Source organism: Ornithodoros turicata, chromosome 8 (genome assembly GCF_037126465.1).
Source record: "Ornithodoros turicata isolate Travis chromosome 8, ASM3712646v1, whole genome shotgun sequence".
Taxonomy (NCBI): domain Eukaryota; kingdom Metazoa; phylum Arthropoda; class Arachnida; order Ixodida; family Argasidae; genus Ornithodoros; species Ornithodoros turicata.
The window spans coordinates 4,028,709-4,050,931 of NC_088208.1; the positions used below are offsets into that span (position 1 = coordinate 4,028,709).

Here is a 22,223-nt window from a genome sequence, read left to right on the forward strand (position 1 = left end):
CCGAAAATGTTATTGCCTCCAGTTCCGTTTCTGGTAACTGAAAAACTTCGCTTTTCGTTTCCATTTCTGTTTCCGTTTCTGGACGATTTTCGGTAGCAGTTTCTGTTTCCTTTTAAGAATTTTGTTTCCGTTTCCGAGGTAATTTCAGTACTGGTTCTGGCACCAAAATAGTGTTGGTGTTTTGTTTTCATATTAGAGGAGGGGTTCTCAATATCTGGTTTCTGTGCAACCCATTGTTTCAACCAAGGAAGGGTGTCGGTAATGGTAACGGAAACAGAAACGGTATATTACCAAAATTGGAGGTGGTAATGATAACTGAAACAAACTCATACCACTGTCCTCCATTACCAGAAACAGAAACTGAAACGAAAATTATAGTCCGGTATTGAATTTGGGTAATGGCTGTTACTGTTGTGCAATGACATTTTGGTGACTTCATTTTATTTTTGTATTTTGATGATTCCATTCCTTGTAACGCTCTAGATGCTATACGACAGCATGGAAACAAGGCGCAATATTGGATATCAAGGGTGCATCACCCGCTTACCTACTCCTGACATTACATCCTAGCTACATGACATAAAGACATGAGATTTCCACAACATGGACTCCACGCACTCTACTCCACCATAGCACAGGGATGACAGCATATGATTTTTTTATTTTAATTTTTTACTTTCTTCATTTCACAGTGGCTATGGCAGTACTGTTTACTACTGAGAGCGCCCGCCTATGAATGCGACATTGGATTAAAGTTATGCCCGTCTTGGGTTGCTGGGCTCACAGTGACTGAAGACATGTTCCAACACTTCTTTAAAAATCTTGCAAGATGTCCGCATCCCAAAGACGTAAAATACTTGTGTAGTGTGTACGTGTGACACCGAAGTAGCACTTGGGCAAAACAGGGTGCTGATAGAGCCGGACTGGCTGTCCTCCCGCAGCTCTGTATCAGCCATTCCATTACCGGAAACAGTAACGGAAACGTACCGGAAATGAAATTAAAAGGTATCAGAAACGGATAACGGAACCGAAAACATATCAGTAACGAAAGTGGAAACGGCAACGAAAATACGTCCTTCCCTGGTTTCAACAACGTCTCCCCTTTCTGGGTGGCAGGGCATCTGGTCAACAGGACCCCACAGCAACTACTCCGCATTCGTCGCTTAGACAATAATTGTGATCTTTGTTTCTCATCTCATAGGGTGACTGGGTCAGCTCCATGACCATGCCTAACATCTACAATGCACAGCCTGAAAGTGGTCATGCGCGTCTTGGCGTGACTCTCCTAGTTCGTGAGTTCATATTGTATTGTACTCATCAGTGTTCTTTTGTATACAGGAAATGTTTGAAAAGGCGTAAACAAGTGGCTCATAGTGTTGCAAAAATTTGGTAACAAATACAGTCGAACCTCGTTGCAACGAAACGCGATACAACGAAATTTGCGCTAGAACGAAAAAAATTTCGTTCCCCTTCAGACTTTCATAGAAACCAATGTATTTGAAACCTCCTTGCAACGAAACGATTTCTAACCGGCGTTTCGGTACAACGAAAAAAATTCCTGGAAAAGTGGCATTCCGAGCCAAGGTACCCACTTTTAGGGGAGACGGAGCAAATGAAAAACCAGTTCGTCGCCAGTGCGACAAAGGGAACGACATGCGTCGATGTAGGTCACAGATGAGTCTGTTTTCTCTGAACAGCATTTCTCCTATGGGGCCCCTCAAAGGGAGAAAAATGGGTTACTAGCTGCCAAAGGCAAAGGGGTTTTCCCACTCGCGAACCAATCAGAGTGTGTGCCTGTATCGCCATCTCCAGCCTAACGGAAAGTGCAGCGATGAACACTCTGACGCTGTGCACCACATTCATTAGAGCTGTTCTCGTCGGTCACTTGTTTCCACCCCTGCCGTCATAGACAGAGGACAACAACAAAAAAAAAAGGTGATCTCACTCAACGACAAGGTGAACATGATCGAAGCAGTATCGTTGGGAAGGAGGAAGCTTGACGTGGCAAGGGATTTCGGCATTTCACCGAGCACACTCTCTACGATCCTAAAGAACAAGAAGAACATCTTGAAGGCCAAGAACTCCGGACCCAGTTCTCAGTGAAAAAGGCTGAAGTGTTCGCCTTATGAAGAAGTAGAGAAGGCTCTCTACATGTGGTTCCTGGACATACGAGCAAGAAACATCCCGGTGAGTGGCACTACGTTGCAACAGAAAGCGAAAGAATTTGCTTCCATCGTCGGATGCGACGATTTTAAAGGCAGTTCCGGATGGCTGCAAAGGTTCAAGAATCGTCATGACGTCGTTGGAAAAACTCTCAGCGGAGAGAGTAGGTCGGTAGACCAAGGCGATGCCAGTGAGTGGATATCGACCCATGCCGCTGACCTCTTGGCAAGGTTTGATGTAAAAGACATCTACAATGCAGATGAAACCGGTTTGTTCCATCAGATGCTCCCTAACAAAACTCTGGATGTCAAATGAGATCGCTGCCATGGTGGCAAACAGAGCAAACAGCAGCTCACCGTCCTGCTGTGTGCAAACATGTGTGGGACGGACAAGCGCAAGCGGGTACCGTTGGTCATCGGCAAAAGCGCAAAACCACGATGCTTCAAAGGACACTCGATTCTTCCCATGAAGTATGCTTCGAACACCAAAGCGTGGATGACGAGGGCCATTTTCAGCGACTGGCTGGAAGAGTTCAACGAGGAAATGCGCAGGAAAGGACAGAAGATCTGCCTCCTCCTTGACAATTGCACAGCACATCACGTTGTCGGATTCAACCTGACACATATCGAGCTCAGGTTTTTCTCTGCTGCAGCCCCTTGACCAGGGTGTGATATGCAGTGTGAAGTGTGCGAACCGGGAGCGGCTCATACAAAGGCTGCTGCTGAACCTGCGTCTCCAGGTCGAGACAAAAGTGGACATCTACGTAGCCATGGAGATGCTGTCTGCAGCTTGGACAGCAACTCAACCAAGCACCGTTGCCAACTGCTTTCGTCAGGTAGGGTTCAAGCAATGCGAAAGCAGCCAGGCCGCTCAAGAGTGTGACACGCTGAGCAGTGTTGCTGATGCATGGCAGGCCCTGCGCGAGAGGGGTGTTGTGCGGGATGATATTGAACTCGAAGACTTCATGGATCAGGATGACGTCGCCGCCGAAGAATTAGCGGAACGTGACATCGTCGACAGCGTTCGTGGGGAAGATGCAGTCGAGTGTTGTGATGACGACGATCACGACATGGAGCTTTCTGTACCAACACAGCGTCAAGTGCTCGACGCCATTGATGTTCTCAGGTGGTTCGCAGGCGCCCGAGACAACTTGGAAAAGGCCATGGAGGCTGTGTTAGTATACGAAAGGCATGTGATGCCCTGTCTAGTACGCGCAACCCAAAGCAAAATAATTTGTGTCCAAATAAACTGTTCAGAATATTGTGCCTTGTTATTCTGCTGCATATATTTGCACAAACGGAGGCAAGGAATCTGCATGTGCGCCCTAACCAGTAACTTTGCAATGATTCACGCGTGAGATAGCCAGATTACGATAATTTTTTTTGTGTCATTTTCGATGCTACGAAATGTTTGATATAACGAAAAAAATGTTGTTCCCCTTCAGTTTCGTTACATCGAGGTTCGACTGTAGTCGCCTGCATGCCATAGTTTGTACGACTATAAGGGTAGACAGATAAATTAAGCTTTCGTAGTGGGTAGCGTTCAGTTGTTAGGTCTAACTGAATCACACCTGAATAGAAGTTGTTGTACGCTGTAACCCGAGCTTTAAAGTGTATAGGTGACGTATTGAAAATATTTTTAATTCCCGAAAAGTCTCTGAAGACACTGCTATAGTATTCGTAATATAGTATTCGTAATAGTATTCGTACTGCTCTCCCTTGTAGTGCATAAATTCGTGTAATTTGTTGAACTAGCTAATCCCTATACTAACAAACAGTAATAAAGTGTAGGATAAATTAGCGCGTAATGAAGTGTCCTTCTTAGCCACAGGGGCAATAGATGTTTAATTCGATAGAGGGCCCCAATTTTCCTTGCAATTTCTGCAGGTATATTGTTAATGTGTTTGTTCCATAGCAAATTTTCCTGAAACCATACCCCTAAGAACTTTATTTGTGTATCAGCGTAAATGCGTAAATCTATAGCAGTGTTCTCGTCGGCTTATTTTTCGCCGCAGATGTTATATATTTAGTTTTCTTAACATTTAACTTTAACCTGTGTATATCTAACCACATAGATAATTCACTAAGATAATTATTAACCATAGTATTTAGGTCATCTAAGGATTTATGCCCAAAAAATATGTTTGTCATCCGCGTACATGACAGTGTCACTAGGGTGCAGAATTTCGATGATATCGTTGATGTAAAGAAGGTACAAAAGGGGGCCGAGGATCGAGCCTCTAGGAACGCCGTATCTTATCACCAGTTATACAGAATTACAGCCATATACAGATACATACTGATATCTCGAGGCAAGGTAACTATGAAAAAGATTACAAGTCACCCCACGAATACCGTACGTGTCCAGTTTTCGCAAAAGAATGTCGTGCTGAATGTAATCAAAGGCCTTTTTGAAGTCTAGAAATAAGCCAATTGTATACAATAGGTTCCCGATACATTATGAAGAATTTTATCCTTCATTCCAAGTAAAGCTGCTTCCGTTGATTTCGCTTTCTGAAATCCGAATTGAGGTTCCATGATCACGTTATGATGCTTCCAGAAAGATAGCAGTCTCTTATTGATGATCTTCTCGGCTATGTTAGATAATATGGGGAGAATAGAGATCGGTCGATTATTTGTCATGTTTGTCTCCTCCTTTGCTTAGTATAATTACTTTTTGCTGTTCATCAGGAAAGATACCGGTCGATAGTACAGAGTTAATAAGATAACACAGAGGGTTGCTTAGCGCAGGTGTTACATGTTTAATTAATTGAACCTTAAAACCATCGGTGTCTGAGGATCTCGAAATTTTTCAATGCTGAAATCATCTGTTCGACCTCAGTAGGGGTTGTTGGAAATCAAAAAAGTGATCCGCTTTGTGATAAATTTAAATGTTGGGTCATTCCATGCCAAATGATCCAAGGGTCCTGCTCGACCCCCTGCACTTCTGGACCAAAAAATTATTGTGGATACCCTATGGCATTAGTAGATATTTCCCAATGTCTTACTGGCAAATATTGAGTCCCTGTCGTTTTACACGGGGTCAAAGTTTTCGGTAAGCACCAAAACCATACTATGCTTGAAATAATCGGGCGGGTGCATCGCTTGCGTTACACGCATAATTATGGTGCTGAAACAGACGACTAGGTTCGGAAAATGCGCTAAAGGAGGAATTTTTGGGAAATTTCAACTGCTAGTGCCCTAAAACGGCCCCGGCTATCGGCGCTTTTTCTTGCGAATTTGCGTTTTTTTAATATACTTTCCATAACAGCTGGAATTCTTGAAAACCTTGTGGCCGTTCACGAGGACCCATTCTACAAGCCTGCTGGTTTTCAAAGCTGTCAGTGCAGTAGTTTTTGCCATAGTACACCTTAAACCTGACGATTTTCGCAAAGTTTGACGTGTTTACGGCCAGTTTTGAAAAGGAAGCGGTCGCCATAGAACAGTAACTTGGTATACATTAGGTAAAGGAAACCCTCGACCAAAACATATAAAAAAACTGAAGAGGTACTTTTTGATAAGCGCGAGAAAATATTTTTTTCGCTGAACATACTACGCGGAGGCGCACGCACTCACCAGTGGAGGGAGAGCGTTGGTGAGCATCGCGGTCCAGGCGCGCTACCACGCGACAGCTCAGATACGCCGCTGCTTGTCGTACGATGCCAAAAACGATAATTTGGACTTGTGTGCAATGGTCTAGTGCATGCACAGGCTACTGCCAATGTTGCAACAGGTAAGGAAACTGCCTCCTCCAGTACAGCAACGCGAGTGGATACTTTGCATTACAAACCCAACCGAAGCATATAGCCGCGTGACAGCATTTTTGCTTACACCTTTTTCATCATTTTCATACGAGTTGTACAAAAGCAAAACGTCTGCAACGGAAATAAATGGCCCTTGCTCAGTACACTAGCACGGTGTAGGCGCTCAAGATTATGTACAGTACTTTATGCGGTAGATGGCGGATCCGCGTTTCCGGCATGTTTTTTGAACACCCGGTATACCCGATGCTGTTGGAAATGGATGTTGTCTTCACGGTGATTTCAGTGCGGCTAACGGGTTCGAAGCGGTGATACCTCCCTCTTTCAGGCACGGCCCTTGCACTGTCGTAGCGATTCTTCAATGCCCCTTGCTGCCGCACTACCTGTTCCTCCAGCACTCAGATCGATGTAATGGCGTCGAGATTTGCATCTGCCCAGCCTAGGCCCAGGCCCAGCTGTACAGATCCATGGGTCTCAGTATGTGACCTTCTAAGGGGCTCTAAATGCTGGCTTTAGCAGCAAGCCTCTTCAGAGAGCCTACCAGAGCCTACCAGCTCCGGTGGCGCAGCGGTAACGCGTGCGCTTGGAGACTGGGAGGTCCGCGGTTCGAATCCGCGGGCCGGCTGTGCCATCTGGGGTTTTTCCTGGGTTTCCCTCAGATGTGTAATAGGCGTATGCTGGCACAGTTCCCCTGAAGTCGGCCCATGGACGCAGCTATCCTCCCCCCGAGCGGATTCCGCTCGGTCTTCCACTTCACCCTTTCCTCTCCTCCTCTCCACCACCTTTCCCTTCCCGAGAAACATGCAGGCAGACCTCTCGGGTTCCTCCCAACGACACTCCTCCCCTCCTCCTCCTCCTCTTCAGAGTCCCAGCTCCATCGCACGGCCCTTTCCCATGTGAGGTCGAATAGAAGTGCCATGACGCACTTATGCTGAAATACGAGTACTGGTGACAGAGGTTGACGAAACTTTTTTCTCTCTTTTTTTTTTTTTGTATTTCGAACGTGCGCCGTCCGTGACGTAGCGAAGTTTATTTACATGGGGATAGTCTGCTCTTATTGTGCGTGTGAGGTATAGAGCACGGCATTATCGTGCCGTAAGCAATCTAATATCACAACGAATGTACGGTGACGCAAGTTCATGTCACCAGGGAAGCGGTTGTAAAATACCATCGAATGAATGATGGCCTGTCCTTGATCCCAATAGAAAGATAGGGGAGTATCCTGTACGACAAAGTTGTAATTTTCGGCAAAATCTATTAGGATGACACCTTCTTCAGTAGGGAGCGAATTTTTTAGATTCCGAAGGAACTCTGATTGTTGCTTTGCCTCGCAGTGGTGGTATTTCAGTGCTACCAATTTATGCGTCAAGTGATCGACCAAGCCGTTCCGGAGGGTCTTCTCTGTCCGCCACAGAACAAGGAAACATAGGACACGTATGATCACATGTCGTTGGGATTTGCATTACAGAGGGATTTGTTTATCCCCTAGAGCTGCTAACTACAAATCTTACCATATCTTGAAAGATGAAAGAACATAAGTTCTTTCATGTTTACCATATCTTTGCGTTTTACAAGCGCAATAAACTGGCGGCATATGCAAAGCTGACCAACGTGTAGAGCCTGTGGCGTGCGGCCCCCTGCACCGCAGGCTAGTGTCTCCAAAAGCAGGCAACTGTCAATGGGGGACCAGGAAAACAACCCTTTTCCACTGATAAATTGTCAACTTTGTACACTTCGTATATGATGCACGCGACTATGGGACGTCATATTGGGTTCCTTGCGCATACTGGGGTACTGAGCAGGGCCATTTACTTGGGTTGCAGACGTTTTCCTTTTGTACAACTCGTTAGAAAATGATAAGACATAGGTGTAAGCAAAAATGCTTTCACGCGGCTATACGCTTCGGTCGGGTTTGTAATGCAGTATCCATCTCGCATTGCTATACTGGTGGAAGCAGGTTTGCTTACTTGTTGCGACATTGGCAGTAGCTTGTGCATGCATTAGCCCGGTGCCCACAAGTCCAAATTATCGTTTTTGGCATTGTGCGACAAGCTGCGGCGTATCTGAGCTGTCGCGTTGTAGCGCGCCTGGCCCGCGATGCTCACTAACGCTCTCACTCCACCGGTGAGTATGTTCAGCGAAAAAAATATTTTCTCGCGCTTATCAAAAAGTACCTCTTCAGTTTTTTTATATGTTTTGGCCGAGGGTTTCCTTTACCTAATGTATACTAAATGACTGTTCTATGACGACCGCTTCCTTTTCAAAATTGGTCATAAACACGTTAAACTTTGCGAAAATCGCCAGGTTTAAAGTGTAGTATGGCAAAAACTACTGCATTGACGGCTTTGAAAACCAGCAGGCTTGTAGAATGGGTCCTCGTGAACGGCCACTAGGTTTTCAAGAATTCCAGCTGTTATGGAAAGTATATTTAAAAAAAACGCAAAGTCGCAAGAAAAAGCGCCGATAGCCAGGGCGTTTTAAGGCACTAAAAGTTGAAATTTCCCAAAAATTCCTCTTTCAGTATATTTTCCAAACCCAGTCGTCTGTTTCGGCACCATAATTATGCGTGTAACACGAGCGATGCACCCGCCCAATCATTTCAAGCATACTAAGGTTTTGGTGCTTACCGAAAACTTTTACCCCGTGTATAATTCCAGGGGCTCAATATTTCCCAGTAAAACTTTGGGAAATATCCATTAATACCATAGTGTATCCGCGATAATTTTTTTGGTCCAGAAGTGCGGGGGGTCGAGCAGGACCTTTGGATCATTTGGCGTGGAATGACCCTGTTGTTCAAACAACTTCACTGTTGGCAGTTGGGGTGGTGTGTCAAACACATCAACCTCTATTAGGTGATTATTAGTCATATTGTGGTATTGCCGGAGCGAAAGAAGCATGAGACGCATGCAAGCAGTGCCAACCGAAAGAATGCTTGTTCTCAAGGTTACAGGTTTTTTTACATCTACACATTTCAACCCCAAGGTTAGCAGTATACACCCAAGTATTAGGCCAAACATAACATCCCCCCTCTCTTATAAAAAAAGTCTAAAAACACAAAATCTGTCACTGTGTCACATAGTCCTTCATCCAAGTAGGCGGGCGCTGATTACGCGTTCCTGAGGCTCTCCCAGCAGAAGTGCTACCTGCACCAGGGTCCATGTCTTCCACTTTGCCCTCGCTCTCGGGAGGCAACAACTCTGCTGTTGTCTCCGCTGTTGGGGCTGTTGCCGAAGGCACGGTTGGACTGCTTGGCATACGTTCCTCCCTTTCCGACGGAAGTGCGGCACTGCTGGACTGTTCTTGTGATTATAGATAACGTGATAGTCGGACATGTAGGTCACACAAGTGCCAAAGATGGGGTCCCGTACGGTCTTGTTCCACTGGTTGCGGTATGTGTGAAGCAGCAGCCAACTTTGATGCATTCCAGGTACGCCCATCTTCGAGGACAAACGTTCCAACCCCTTTCTTCTTGACAATTTTTAGAGGACTTGCGTATGACAAGGCACTTTTCCTCGCAGAATCCATTTCCTCACTCACACCTTCTTTAAGTATCGGTTTCTCCACACTCCTGTGTGCGCCCGTGTACCTCTTAGAATAACTCTGTTTTCCTTCTACGTGCTTTCGTAGAGCTTCCTTTGTTGACGCTGACTTTGAATGAAATTTCCCGGATGGTAGGCCTACAATGTCAACTTTCGTCCTTGGCTGCCGCCCATGTAGCAACACGGCAGGGGAAGTCCCAGTTGTAGCATGTGTGGTACATCTGTATGAGGCAAGGTAGTTGAGAACGGCGCTTTTCAACAGCCTTCTCTCCAGAAGGGCAATGTGAACAATATCCTTTCGTACCCTATGAAACCTCTCAGTGAGGCCGTTTGCCTGCGGGTAGTAGAGCGAGGATGTATTGTGCCTGATAAGAAGTTTTCGAACTCTCTGGACTTGAATTGGGGCGGGTTGTCAGTCAGCACGGTCGCAGGGTAGCCTTCCCTGCTGAATACAGCCAGAAGAAAGTCCATAACTGTACGAGAGGTGACGGAATCCTTAAAGCCCACTTCTGACCACTTCAAATGGTAGTAGACGAGGGCTATTGCGAACTTGCAGCTTGGAGGAGCGTTGTGAAATGTACCCACGATGTCCATGGCTACTTGCTCCCATGACTCCTCTTCAAGATTGGGAGCTTGCGTAGCTGAAGCAGGTAGTCTTGAAAGTGCATCTGCTACCACATTATCAGATCCACGCTGGTACTGAACTTCGAAGTTGTAGTATTGCAGTCTCGCTGTCCACTTCTAAATGCGGGCTGGCCGCTGGCTGGATCCTTCAGATGATAGCAAGGTTACCAGAGCCTGGTGGTCAGTTTGTAGTAAAAATCGTCTTCCCCAGAGGTACACTTGCCATTGTTCAAATTGTGCCAAATAGGCACGCCAGTGCCTCTTTTTTCTCCGACGGAGTATTTACGTTCAGCGGAAGAAAGCGTCTGAGATGCAAAGGCAACAGTCTGTAACCCTTCTTCACTTTGTTGCTGTAACACGGCTCCCAGGCCACAGTCGGAGGCATCAGTGGTCACGACAACCGGCAAGTTTGGTTTGAACATCTTATGGCTCTGCATGTCGCCACTGGTCCTTAATTTCCTGGAAGCTTTTCCGTGCACTTTCGTTCCAGGTGAACTGGATTGCCTTAACGTAACAACTTTCGAAGAGGCTCGACTTTATCCGCAGAATGAGAAATAAATCTCTCATAATAGCCGCATAACCCCAAAAAGGAACAGAGTGCTGCTGAGTCCTTCGGCACCAGTGCAAACTTGATTGCATCCACGTTCGATGATAAGTGCCTTACACCTTCTGCAGAAATAGCAGTGATGGAACTGCTGCGCCATTTGCGCCAAAGTGCGCCATTTGGGATTGCCTGCGCAACCCCGCGCCGAAAAAGCAATTTTCCCAAATTCTGCGCCACAGCTGCGCCGAACAAAGATGCCCTGGTTCGAACGCATGAACACGAAACAAAAACCGCAAGCGATGCTCCCGTGCCCTCTCTATTCTCGTCATGCATCTGAACAACGAAGCTGAGTCACGCCAAGTCGACGCCAAGTCACAGGCCCCAAGAAAAAACGCAACAATAAGTGAGAAGTATACTCGCTCCGAATACTGTGTCGTCGATCCTTGTACAAAGGAATGTGCAGGACTACCGATATTCCCCCAGTATCTCACTATACAGGGTGTTCAAAATTAAGCTTTCACTATCACTTTATAAATAGGCGAACAAAAGAAAACTGGTGCTACTTTTTCTGTTCCTTGAGTAAGAAACAAGTGCTACATAATTAGCAGCACCTGTTTCTTACACAAGCAGCGTAAAGTTATCATCCGGTTTCCTGTCATTTCTGTGTTTGCGCAGCGCTCGTGAAACTTCGCTGTTTGTTCGTTCCTCTTTTTCCCGTTCTCCGCAGTGTGTCGCCACCCCTAACGTGGAATCGTGCAATATGTTTTCTATGTTAACTTAATACAAGAATCGTACGTTGTTGTACTTCAAAGAGAAGTTGTCAACAATAAAGCGCACTGTTAGTGCATCAAGTGTGTGCGTACTGGATGAAAGGTGGTGGTGGTGCAAATTTACCGAGCATTGGACACGTCACGTGCCTGCGATAGAATATTGGCTCGTTTGCATGGCAGTTGTTTTTAAACAACTGCGTTTTAACTAATTGTGGATAGTCATAACTGACGACGCTGATTCCGGAGTTGCCGGCGCCTGTACTATGGATCACTCCAGGCTTTCCGCTACTGCGTAACATCGCGCGTGCTCGCAGGGTGTAGGCGCGTAAGGACAGCGCGAGCAATTGAGCATTCAGGACTTGAACCGTACATGCCGGTAGTTGTTCCCAGATGTCCTGAACCCCAATATTCACTAGAAAGTGGAGAGTATGTATTGCAAACACGATGTATTGCGCGGGACGCAGTGGAATACATACGGCGGAGGTGCGCCATTCTGTGAAATTCTGCGCCAAATGCGTTTTTTTGTGCGCCAGAGCCAGCGCCCGCGTGCTTGGAGGCAATTCCATCACTGATCCCAAGAATGACAGTTCCTTCACTTCAAAGATTCACTTCTTATTCAGCTTCAAGCCCGCTGATGAGATCCTTTCAAGGACACGACGCAAGTTCTCGGTGTGCTCCGCTCTTGATTTGCCAAAGACAATAATATCATCAATGTAGCACAACACTCCCTTGCATTCCTGCGGGATAGATGTCATCATTCTCTGAAATGTTGCAGGTGCAGACCCGAGGCCAAAACACACTCGCTTAAAGCGAAAAAGTCCGCCATGCGTTATAAAAGTAGTGATCTTACGATTGTCAGGCATTAGCTCTAGCTGATGATATGTGGAAGCCACGTCTAACTTGGAGAACCACGTTGCTCCGGACAATTGGTGCAAAAGTTCATCCGTGTGTGGTAACGGGAATGCGTCTACAGCGATCGCTTTGTTGGGTTCACGGAGGTCGACACAGAGTCGTAATGAATTGTACCGTTTCCGCACTACTACGATTCACGAAACCCATTCAGAAGCACTTACATGTTCGATGATATCTTCTTTTTCCAGACGTCTCAGCTCTTGCGAGACTTCACTTCTGAGTGCAAGCAGTAGCCGGTGAAGTTTCGCAGCGACTGGCTTAATGGAATTTTTTAGCTTCACCCGATGTTTGTAACCCTTCACATGTCCAAGAGTTCCAGTGAAGACACCCGCGAACTGTTCCTGTAGTTCAGGAGGATGGGAAGTCGCTGAGAAGGTCTTGTGGCAGGTCATTGTTGCTCCCTTAATATGAAGCCCCAGGTTACGAATAGCGTCCAGTTCCAAGAGCGCAATTCCTCTTTGCACAACGTAAAATAAAACTGAGGTGCTGTGGGCATGATATTCCACCGGTGCGAGAAAACATCCTTTCACTCCTATTTGTTGTCTGGAGTAATCCAGGAGATTCACGCTAGCAGGCGATAACGGGAGCTTTTGAGATAAGGCCTCCTTGTAAACATTTTGCGATACAGTAGAGCCCGTACCTACCAAAAGGTTCATCGTAGTTCCCAAAATGATGACGTTGACGTAGATTCCGCTATTTGATAGATGGTCCTCATTCACCTTGAGTATCTCATAATCCTTTGCTGCCGTATCTTCACTCTGGCAATAGTGCACGTTCTTGTCATTTGCGGTTTTACACAATTGGCACATAACCTGGAAGGGCCTAAGCGTGACATTTCCTGAAACACTGCTGTCTTGCAGGGCATTTTTCGTTGTTTGCCAAATGCGATGTTGATCCACAACGGTAACATATTGCTCTCTGCTTGTTCTTACCGTCACGCTGCTTGTAGTCGCGGTGCTTCCTCTGTGTGTTCACTCTTTGTACTTCCTTGCTGTCGAATATTTCCAGCTCTCGCTTTGTCATCTCTTCATGAATACCAATTTCGATAGCACGGCCCAGAGTAAAAGACGTTCCTTCGTACAGAAGTCGTTCTCGAAGTTGTCGTGATGTAGTGCCTTCAACTACCTGGTCACAAATTGCATCATCAGTTGCCATGCCGTAGCTACACGATGAAGCTGGCTCCCGGAGGGTTGTAACGAAATCCTGCCATGGCCCACCAGGTAGCTGCCGATGACTGCGAAATCGGTGCCGCTCGACGAGCTCATTCGTTGTTGCAATAAAATGTTAGTCCAGGGCACGTAATGCAACGAGTCGTCGAGAGTTGAGTCAGCTTTCTTTGCGTCTTCTGACCCTGAAGCTGTGGGTAGCGGTGATGGGCTCATGTCTGGCGGGAGGCCATAGAAAATGCGCTCTCCTTCGACCCCAAGAGAATTTAGCAGGATTGCATTACGGCGCTTCGCAGGAAGAGCGTCTCTTCCCACTGCTTCCAAGTAGTTCAAGAAGGCTTATTTCCACTGCGGCCATGGCACTGCATAGAGCCCTGCACGGGCCGACTTTTTCGGGCCCGACCCGGGCCGGTGACCCAATGACTAGAGCCCGGCCCGGTGACCCGGCGAGTAGATCCCGGCAGTATATCCCGGAGTATTTCCAGCCGCAACGTACGCATTTCTGGCGATTATCACACAAATTTATCAGTAAATTTATAAGGAGAGAAGACAAACATTCAAGTGATGGCAGTTTAACACCATAACCGCACCAGACCAAATTAAATCCAGAACGTACGCGGGCATGGGCGTTATCGTTACACTGTCAAGATTTTGCGGAGGTAGAGGATGCTGTCGACAGACTCCTTCTCCCAGTCCATATCCCTCTCACCAAGCTTTGCCAAGTGATTGTGAAATATGAGGAGTGTATCCAGGAGTATCCCTTGCTTGTCTTTGCAAAATATGCACAGGAATGACGCAAGCGCATGATGATATGAAGTAATGCATCTCCATTCTGTAGAATTAGCTGCGTGGCCCGGCCGGGCCTGACTCTCGAAAACATATTTGTCCGCCCGGCCCGGCCCGCGGTGCTAGCGTATTTTGTCGGCTCGGCCCGGCCTGGAGCACAAGCCAATAACAAGCCCGGGCCGGGTCGGGGGCCCCGGGCCCGTGCAGGGCTCTAGCCACTGCAGGTGTGCCCGGTGCAGGCAAAAATGGCAGAGGGGGCGGAATTCTAGCAGAACAAGTCATGCTTAGCAGAAAGCAGGTGTGATAACACCCGGCGAAGCAAGCATGCAAGCAAGCATGTTAGCGAAAGAAGCATGAGACGCACGCAAGCAGTGCCAACCGAAAGAATGCTTGTTCTCAAGGTTGCAGGTTTTTTTACATCTACACATTTCAACCCCAAGGTTAGCAACATACACCCAAGTATTAGGCCAAACATAACACATATCAGCAAGCGTTTGTCCAGAATAAGTATTGCCGTTTATCGTAAGTTCTCTAGGTTTTTCGGAAGGAGTATGTGCAAGAGCTAATTGCTTTACTGTACTTCACACTTGTGATGGGTTTCCCTGTCCCTGGTTAAGCATATGAGCATAACATTAAGATTTCGCATCTTTTAGCTTCTTGGTTAATTCGTTACGATATTGTTTATATTGCTGAAGATCATCAACGTTGCGTGTCGTAAGAAATTTACAGAACAGCTCATTTTTCTTTCTAACATCCTTATATAGAGGTTGGGTCACCCAGGTCTTACGTGTTTTCTTACTTCGTTGTCGTGGAGCTAGCAACGGAAAAGACTTAGGTAAAGATCCTGAACAGAGGCTGTTCAGAGAAGAGTGAAAATATTATAAATACTGTTTGAAACAGCCGTACGTTCCAACGTGAAACTTTTGCTTCCATCTATGGACTGAATAGTTTTCTTCATCATGCAATTGCCAATTTTGTGACCATTGTGGCCATTGCAAACCTGCAGTAACACTCTGAAATGTTCTTGGAAATCGGATCTTGGATATCAGTAAATAGCGCACTTCCTTTGTGCTGACAATAGCAGGCCTTTACGTACCCTGGTCATTACCTCATTAAACCATGCCTTCCGATTACAGCTGCAGCTGCCACGTGCATATTCTTCGTGGGGTGCATTTGGGTCCTTGAATTTCTGGACAAGCGAGCTGGACGCATCTGCAAAGCAGCAGAAACGGAAGAAGTGGTGCACCTGCCGGGCATCAAGAAGTTTCCAGTCTCCTTCTGGGCTCTCTGCTTCATTTGTGTCTCGTACTACATTACTATACTTCCCTCCAACGACGTTGGAACGTAAGTACTTCCGTTGCCTGTCTTACCAAATGCCGGCTGTCGTTATCATCATCCTAAAAGGACAGACTGGGGCTCTTAAGTCACTTCAACTGCATGTTATACGAGATGCCACAACAAATATAATTTCATTGAACATAAGTAGAGGAGGCAAACAAGCTGGTGTATACGATTGAAAGGAAACACCTCCTTGAGTCTGAAGAGCAGCGAAGGGGAGGACTAGACACGACTAACACACGGTTCTTGTCTCCTGTCCATCCTGTCTAGTCCTCCCCTTTGCTGCTCTTCAGACTCAAGGATATGCTTCCGTTCAATTATACAGTCTTGCCCGTTTATAACGATGTTGACGGGAAGACGAAATCTGATCGTTATATCAGAGTATCGTTAAAAACAAGGTTTTGAGAAATTGCCGCTCGTGTTCGCGTAAACGAAATAGATCGCCACAAGTAGAACGCTGCTGAACATGCATGTTTGTTGTGAGTGCAGACGCATTTTATCTAGCTCTAAATTGACGCAGATGTGTGTCGAAAGCTTTTGATAACATAACCGCCGATATCGTGCGAGGCACCACACCTTTTTAGATTGACGACCTCATCCATTGCTCGTCATCCATTGCTCGTCATCCATTGCTCGTCATCCATTGCTCGTCATCCATTGCTCGTCATCCATTGCTCGTCATCCAATGCTCGTCATCCAATGCTCGTCATCCAATGCTCGTCATCCAATGCCCGTCATCCATTGCTCGTCATCCATTGCTCGTCATCCATTGCTCGTCATCCATTGCTCGTCATCCATTGCTCGTCATCCATTGCTCGTCATCCAATGCTCGTCATCCAATGCCCGTCATCCATTGCTCGTCATCCATTGCTCGTCATCCATTGCTCGTCATCCATTGCTCGTCATCCAATGCCCGTCATCCATTGCCCGTCATCCATTGCTCGTCATCCAATGCTCGTCATCCAATGCTCGTCATCCATTGCTCGTCATCCATTGCTCGTCATCCATTGCTCGTCATCCAATGCCCGTCATCCATTGCTCGTCATCCATTGCTCGTCATCCATTGCTCGTCATCCATTGCTCGTCATCCATTGCTCGTCATCCATTGCTCGTCATCCATTGCTCGTCATCCAATGCTCGTCATCCATTGCTCGTCATCCAATGCCCGTCATCCATTGCTCGTCATCCATTGCTCGTCATCCATTGCTCGTCATCCATTGCTCGTCATCCATTGCTCGTCATCCAATGCTCGTCATCCAATGCCCGTCATCCATTGCTCGTCATCCATTGCTCGTCATCCATTGCTCGTCATCCATTGCTCGTCATCCATTGCTCGTCATCCAATGCTCGTCATCCAATGCTCGTCATCCAATGCTCGTCATCCAATGCCCGTCATCCAATGCCGTAGTCATCACCGTTCTCACGATCGGAACTGCGTGGTCCACCGGGATGCACCTCCGCCACTAATCCGTCGACGCGTGTTTGAGTGGCGACACGCAATTGTTTGCCAATACACGTTTTCGAAGAAGCGGTACTTCACAACGCGGTTTTGCACCAGTACGACACCCGTAGCGTGCATGCAACTTCGGGTCGAGCCATGCGTCTTTCCTCGTCAAAAAGTGTCTCGGAACTGCGGATGCCATCGTAGCAAGCACGCAGAAAAACAAGAAAAAAAAGCTTGAAGACGAGAGAGCGGTGTGGAGAGGGAAGAACGTTCTCTAATTCACGCGAGCCCCTTCTGCCCTTTCGAAGTCGCGTGCTTGTTACGCACACATCTAATCCCCGGCAGTTATGCGCGGATAAACGCACTGCATTCTCACTTTAGCGTGGGCGGAGGAGAAGGCTCTTGAAAATGCCAAAGTACTGTAATTTGTTTACAGTGAAATGGTGCCATCTTGCTTTCTAATTTTAACGTGTTTTACCGGCCGTTGGGAGAATTCCGAGCGCAATATGCGAGCAAGCGCTTTCGCGGCGATCGTTATATCGATATTTTGTTTAAATGTAGTTCATTGGGAGAGCTGATGGGAACCATCAATTCGATCGCAATATCTGAGTTATCGTTCTCTCGAAGATCGTAATAAACTGGCTCGACTGTTTTCTATCATACAGCAGAGTGTAGCATTTTTTTAGGTGCAACAAAAATATGAGCTACCACAGCTTAGTGAATGTCATAGGACTTTGTGATCACGTTTAAAGTGATTGGGGAGCCTTTTCATCTTCATCATCATCTTCATCAGATTTCATGTTGGATCGGTCACTTGATTGCTCCGCTGAACAAGCTCTGGAGGCTGCTGACAGTGACATCACTGCAAGTGAAGTGCTGACTACCAAATTAAATTGGCTGCAAATTAATTTTATAGCTTTTATGCAGTGACTGTAAGCACTGTGAGCTGTGACAGCAGTTCCTTCAGCTTTGGTTTATTTGCTGGCTGTCACTTCATGCTGATGACTTGGACAGGGTGAAACAGGATGGAAACAGGAGGCAGAGGAAATTCTTTTTATTATGTGCTAATTTTCCGCTCACTGAGGGTCTCTAGAGCAAAAGGTCTGATGAGGCCCAGGTCCATTGTAGCCTTCTGCCAGCCTTATCTGTCTCATCTGCCTTGGCTGCCGAAAAGTAGGAATAAAGATAAAGCTTCACAACAAAATTCAGCATTCTCGCGGCATATAGACATAACACGATTTAGCCTCCCCATTTAAAAATAAGAGATGAAAAATTGTTTAGCTTCCCAAGCCATTCTTCTGTTGCAACCTTTACTGCACTAAGGCGGGGGAAATGTGACAGTTGATCACAACATAAGTATTGGGAAAAGGGCGGTCAGTAATTGTCCGGCCTCAGCTGTTCTGTGGTGAGCAATTGTCCAGCCTCAGCAGTTTTCTTGGTGAGCGTCCGCCCCACATCCGATGACACAGATATTCAACAAACGTAAAGTCAGAGCGTAAGGGTAGTGAATATTTGCGTTTCATTTTGTTGGTATGAAAACAGAGGGTAATGTGTCACTGTGCTCAGTATTCTATAGTACTTCCTCTTATGAAAGAATGCAGCTACCATTTTTCCAACAGGTCTGCCAGAAATACGTCAAAGGTAGCGGGACCTTGGAGAATCCCCAGTGGTGGATCGCCTCGTGTTATAGTCAAGATTTATTTGCTGTTAATGAATCGCTTCCTAATCTTGCCCTGTTGTCTGTACTCGGTAAAATAAAAGAAAGAGAGAGGAGCAGAAAGAGCAGATGCAATCCGCACAGTGAAAGCGGTGCAGCGGATGTAACCCCATCTAATGCTCCTAAGCACTTTATCGGCTACGGTCCATTTCCTCAGCTGTTTACAACGGCGCCCTCTAATTTTCTGCACACGGGATTCTGCGGGACCAGTTTTTCTGCCCATGCAACCAAAGACCATTCCCCCCCCCAAATTTTCCAGAGGCCAAGTTTTTCAGCAGCATTTTTTCGGGAACACAGTGAGGTCAGAGCCGCCCAAAAAGTGGCCTCTTGAGCCTGCTTTGAATACATGAAATAACTTCTCAGTGACCATTCCCTCCAGTTGGCAGTTGACTAGCGCTCAGATTCATCTCCGGGCACCCCCATTCTCTAATTCCTTCCGTGTCTGTGTCACCCTACGAGAATAGTGATTTGCCTAAAATACCCATAAGCATGGCTCACAAGGCTGTCATGGGGAGACATCCGCATGGCATTGTCACTTGAACATGATGGCAATTGGTGTTCTAAGGCTGGAACACATACAGAAGGACAAATACATACAAAGCCTCAGTGCCTAAGAAATTAATGAAATGAATTAAGTTAACATAAAGAATATAGTATATATATATATATATATATTAATATAAAAATAATATGATTCCATTAATGCAGTATTTAAATACTGTAACTACTTGTGTAAATACTTTGAGTCATCCAGGCACATTATTCTTTTAAATTGTGCAGGGTGCCTTTTTTTTAGGCGATAGAGATTTTTCATAAAGAAACTATTAGGGCGATAGACATGCTGTTTTCACTGCTATCATCTCTGGACCGGTGGACGTTCTTGGCCATATTTTGCTCAACCATCAAATGACTAATAACCTAAAAATCGTTAATTAACTTTTTAATTATAAAAGCTACGAAGTTGTCGCATTGAGAACATCCATTCCTTTCGGTGACCTGATATCATAGCCGTTTTCAGAACAAAAATCCATTTGGTAGATCGTCCGCAAAAAATTCATGAAGGAACATAATTTTTTTCCGTATTTTGTTTATTGTGCACCTTCGGAGACCCGTCTTTCCTTCCCCTTCAGATGACCTTTGGAAGCTGCTGAGGCGGTGTGTTAGCTTAGCTCAATTGGTAAGAGCCCTGTACCGGTAATCCAGAAGATGTGGGTTCGAGTACTACAGCTGGCTAACCTTTTCAGTGACTTTCATCTTTCATCACTGTATTCTTTCTTCAAGAAGGTAACTTCTTAAGAAACAATTCCTGGCCCCACGTACTCCTGGGTTATACAATTTATCTAAATGTATGTTATGATCTGCAGTATCAGAAGCGTTTCAGGAAGAAACCAGTCTGAGCGTACAACTTGGATTCCATTTGTGCTTCATATTTCAAAGCAACACTTTTTGCAGACTTGTCACACATTGTGTTATTCAAAATGTGTTTATGTAGTACTTCTTCTGTGTTGCAGAGCTCTGCGTATGAAGATATATAATTTCTCTGAATCTGAAGCAGACTCAGTTGAGAGGTATGTTTACGTGATCTCAATGTTCTTGAGTTGCCATTGATGTTGCCACATAAGTGATTGTATATTGCTCTGTTTTGCAGTGTGTTATACATATTCTCTGCCATAGCATTGCTTCTTTCTGGTATTCTTTTCGACAAAATCGGCATGAACTTGATGTGGATGTGTATCTCTGTGGTGGTGACAGTCGTCTGCCATGCCCTGCTCGTATTCTCACCTGTGAGCCCTTCGGTGCCAGTGGTGAGCACTCTGTCTACAACACTGTAATAAGTGGTGTGTCGCTCTTTTGTTATAGTAGCAGACCAATTATTCGGACTTGTTTGGTACTTCTGACTCCCACTGGGAACAGTGACCTTCGCCACTAATAGGGTTAATACATTTTGTGACTGTTTTTTGGGACATATCTAAGTCCAAAGGCTCGATTTTCCGGACTGAAACGCTTGCAGGAGAAGCACCAACACCACTACAGTGGAATCTCACTAAACTGAAATAGCTTAAATGGAAGTACTGCTTTAACAACAGCAGCAAGGTTGTTTGGATTCGTGTTTATGCAGTTATAAAATTTTCCCCTGAAACGTAATGAAAATTTTTCAATGTTTCTTTTTCAATTTATTTTCAACGGAATGAAATGTTTCCACTTCCGACGGCTGTCGTCTGCTACATTGGTATCTCCTGTTCTGCTCGCGTTTGACCTGCAAACTTCATGTCAGTATTGTGTTGAGACGTTGTACACCTGTTGGGTATTGACAATATGAATTGTACCCATCTCACCATAGTCTCTTTATGTGTGTATGTGTGTTGCGCTAAAATGGCAAGATTGTAACACTCACTGGATGGGCAGTCACTGGCGTCTAGTAGTGGTGGTGTTCATGCACAGACGACTTCGATAAGCAGTATCATTATTTAAATTCGTATTCGTCCTACTGTTCACAGTTGTTTTTCCATTCCCAAATTCATCACACTGTGAGTACGGCAGTAATACCATGGGGGTAACTCTTGAATCACTCAATGCGATCCATGCATGAAATCGCACATGTCCTCCATGTTAGTTTTGAGGCGAGCGAGCTTTGGGAAACAGAATTCTCATCCCTCAGGGCTAGCACTTACATAGGGAGCCCTCAGGGTTGGTTGGAAATACGAGGGATAGACTGCATTGGTGCTGCTGTGATGAGATAATGTGGGATTTAGCAATTGTCGGGTTCTTTGGACTGTTGAGTTATTCAGACTTTTTTTAGGGCACACTCAAGTCTGGAAAATTGGTCGGCTACTGTATTGCCTTTTGAGTAGGGGTGTGCAAATCGGAATATTTTAAGTCTAATCATATACCGAATCGAATATCGAATACTCGTGCAAAATTGAAAATATGGGACTTTCGCACTAAAAGTTCCCATTTTGTGTCTGATGGCTTTATTCTGTCTCTTCATGGCTCTGTCTGTAGCTTCTCTGGCATTAACTGTCACAAGAGAGATGTGCAATCCTGTTTAAAGCCCCTACTCTTTAATTTTACATCAGGGTGCTTCCTGCTTTTCAAGTAAGCCTACATTTACTGGAGTACCGAAGTGGTTACCTTCATTTCAAGATTTTATGTCAGGCCGTAGCACGTTGTACTCGGATGAGGCTGTAGTTGTTTAAGACAACCACAGGCCATTTGTGAAACAAATGAATTGGCATATCCCGCCTCAGCTTTGCCATAGACACCCTTCAGTTTCTTTGCTCTTCTCCGGGGAAGTTGCACTACTTACTACTGCAGTAGACATTTTTCAAGAATCCTAACTTTTTAAAGGCGAACTCACTAACGTCAAGTCGAAGTTCTCCGTCGGACCGCTAAACTGCATGTGGGAGGGCACCACTAGAGTCACTTATCTTCACGTAGCTTATTTGGTGACTCTAGGCGC

The 22,223-nt window shown here is 45.8% G+C and overlaps 1 protein-coding gene across 2 annotated transcripts in view; it reads left to right on the top strand.

Moving 5' to 3' along the window:
- The window catches only part of LOC135366400 (major facilitator superfamily domain-containing protein 1-like), a 69,010-nt gene extending 48,361 nt beyond the window's left edge, over nt 1-20,649 (top strand). For both annotated transcript variants that reach the window (XM_064599083.1, XM_064599084.1), the window contains 4 exons: nt 1,202-1,292; nt 15,401-15,608; nt 20,275-20,331; nt 20,412-20,649. In XM_064599083.1, coding sequence (XP_064455153.1) covers nt 1,202-1,292; nt 15,401-15,608; nt 20,275-20,331; nt 20,412-20,595 — 540 coding nt within the window. In that variant the 3' untranslated portion in view covers nt 20,596-20,649. The remainder of the gene's footprint in view (nt 1-1,201; nt 1,293-15,400; nt 15,609-20,274; nt 20,332-20,411) is intronic.
- The last annotated feature ends 1,574 nt before the right edge of the window (nt 20,650-22,223 follow it).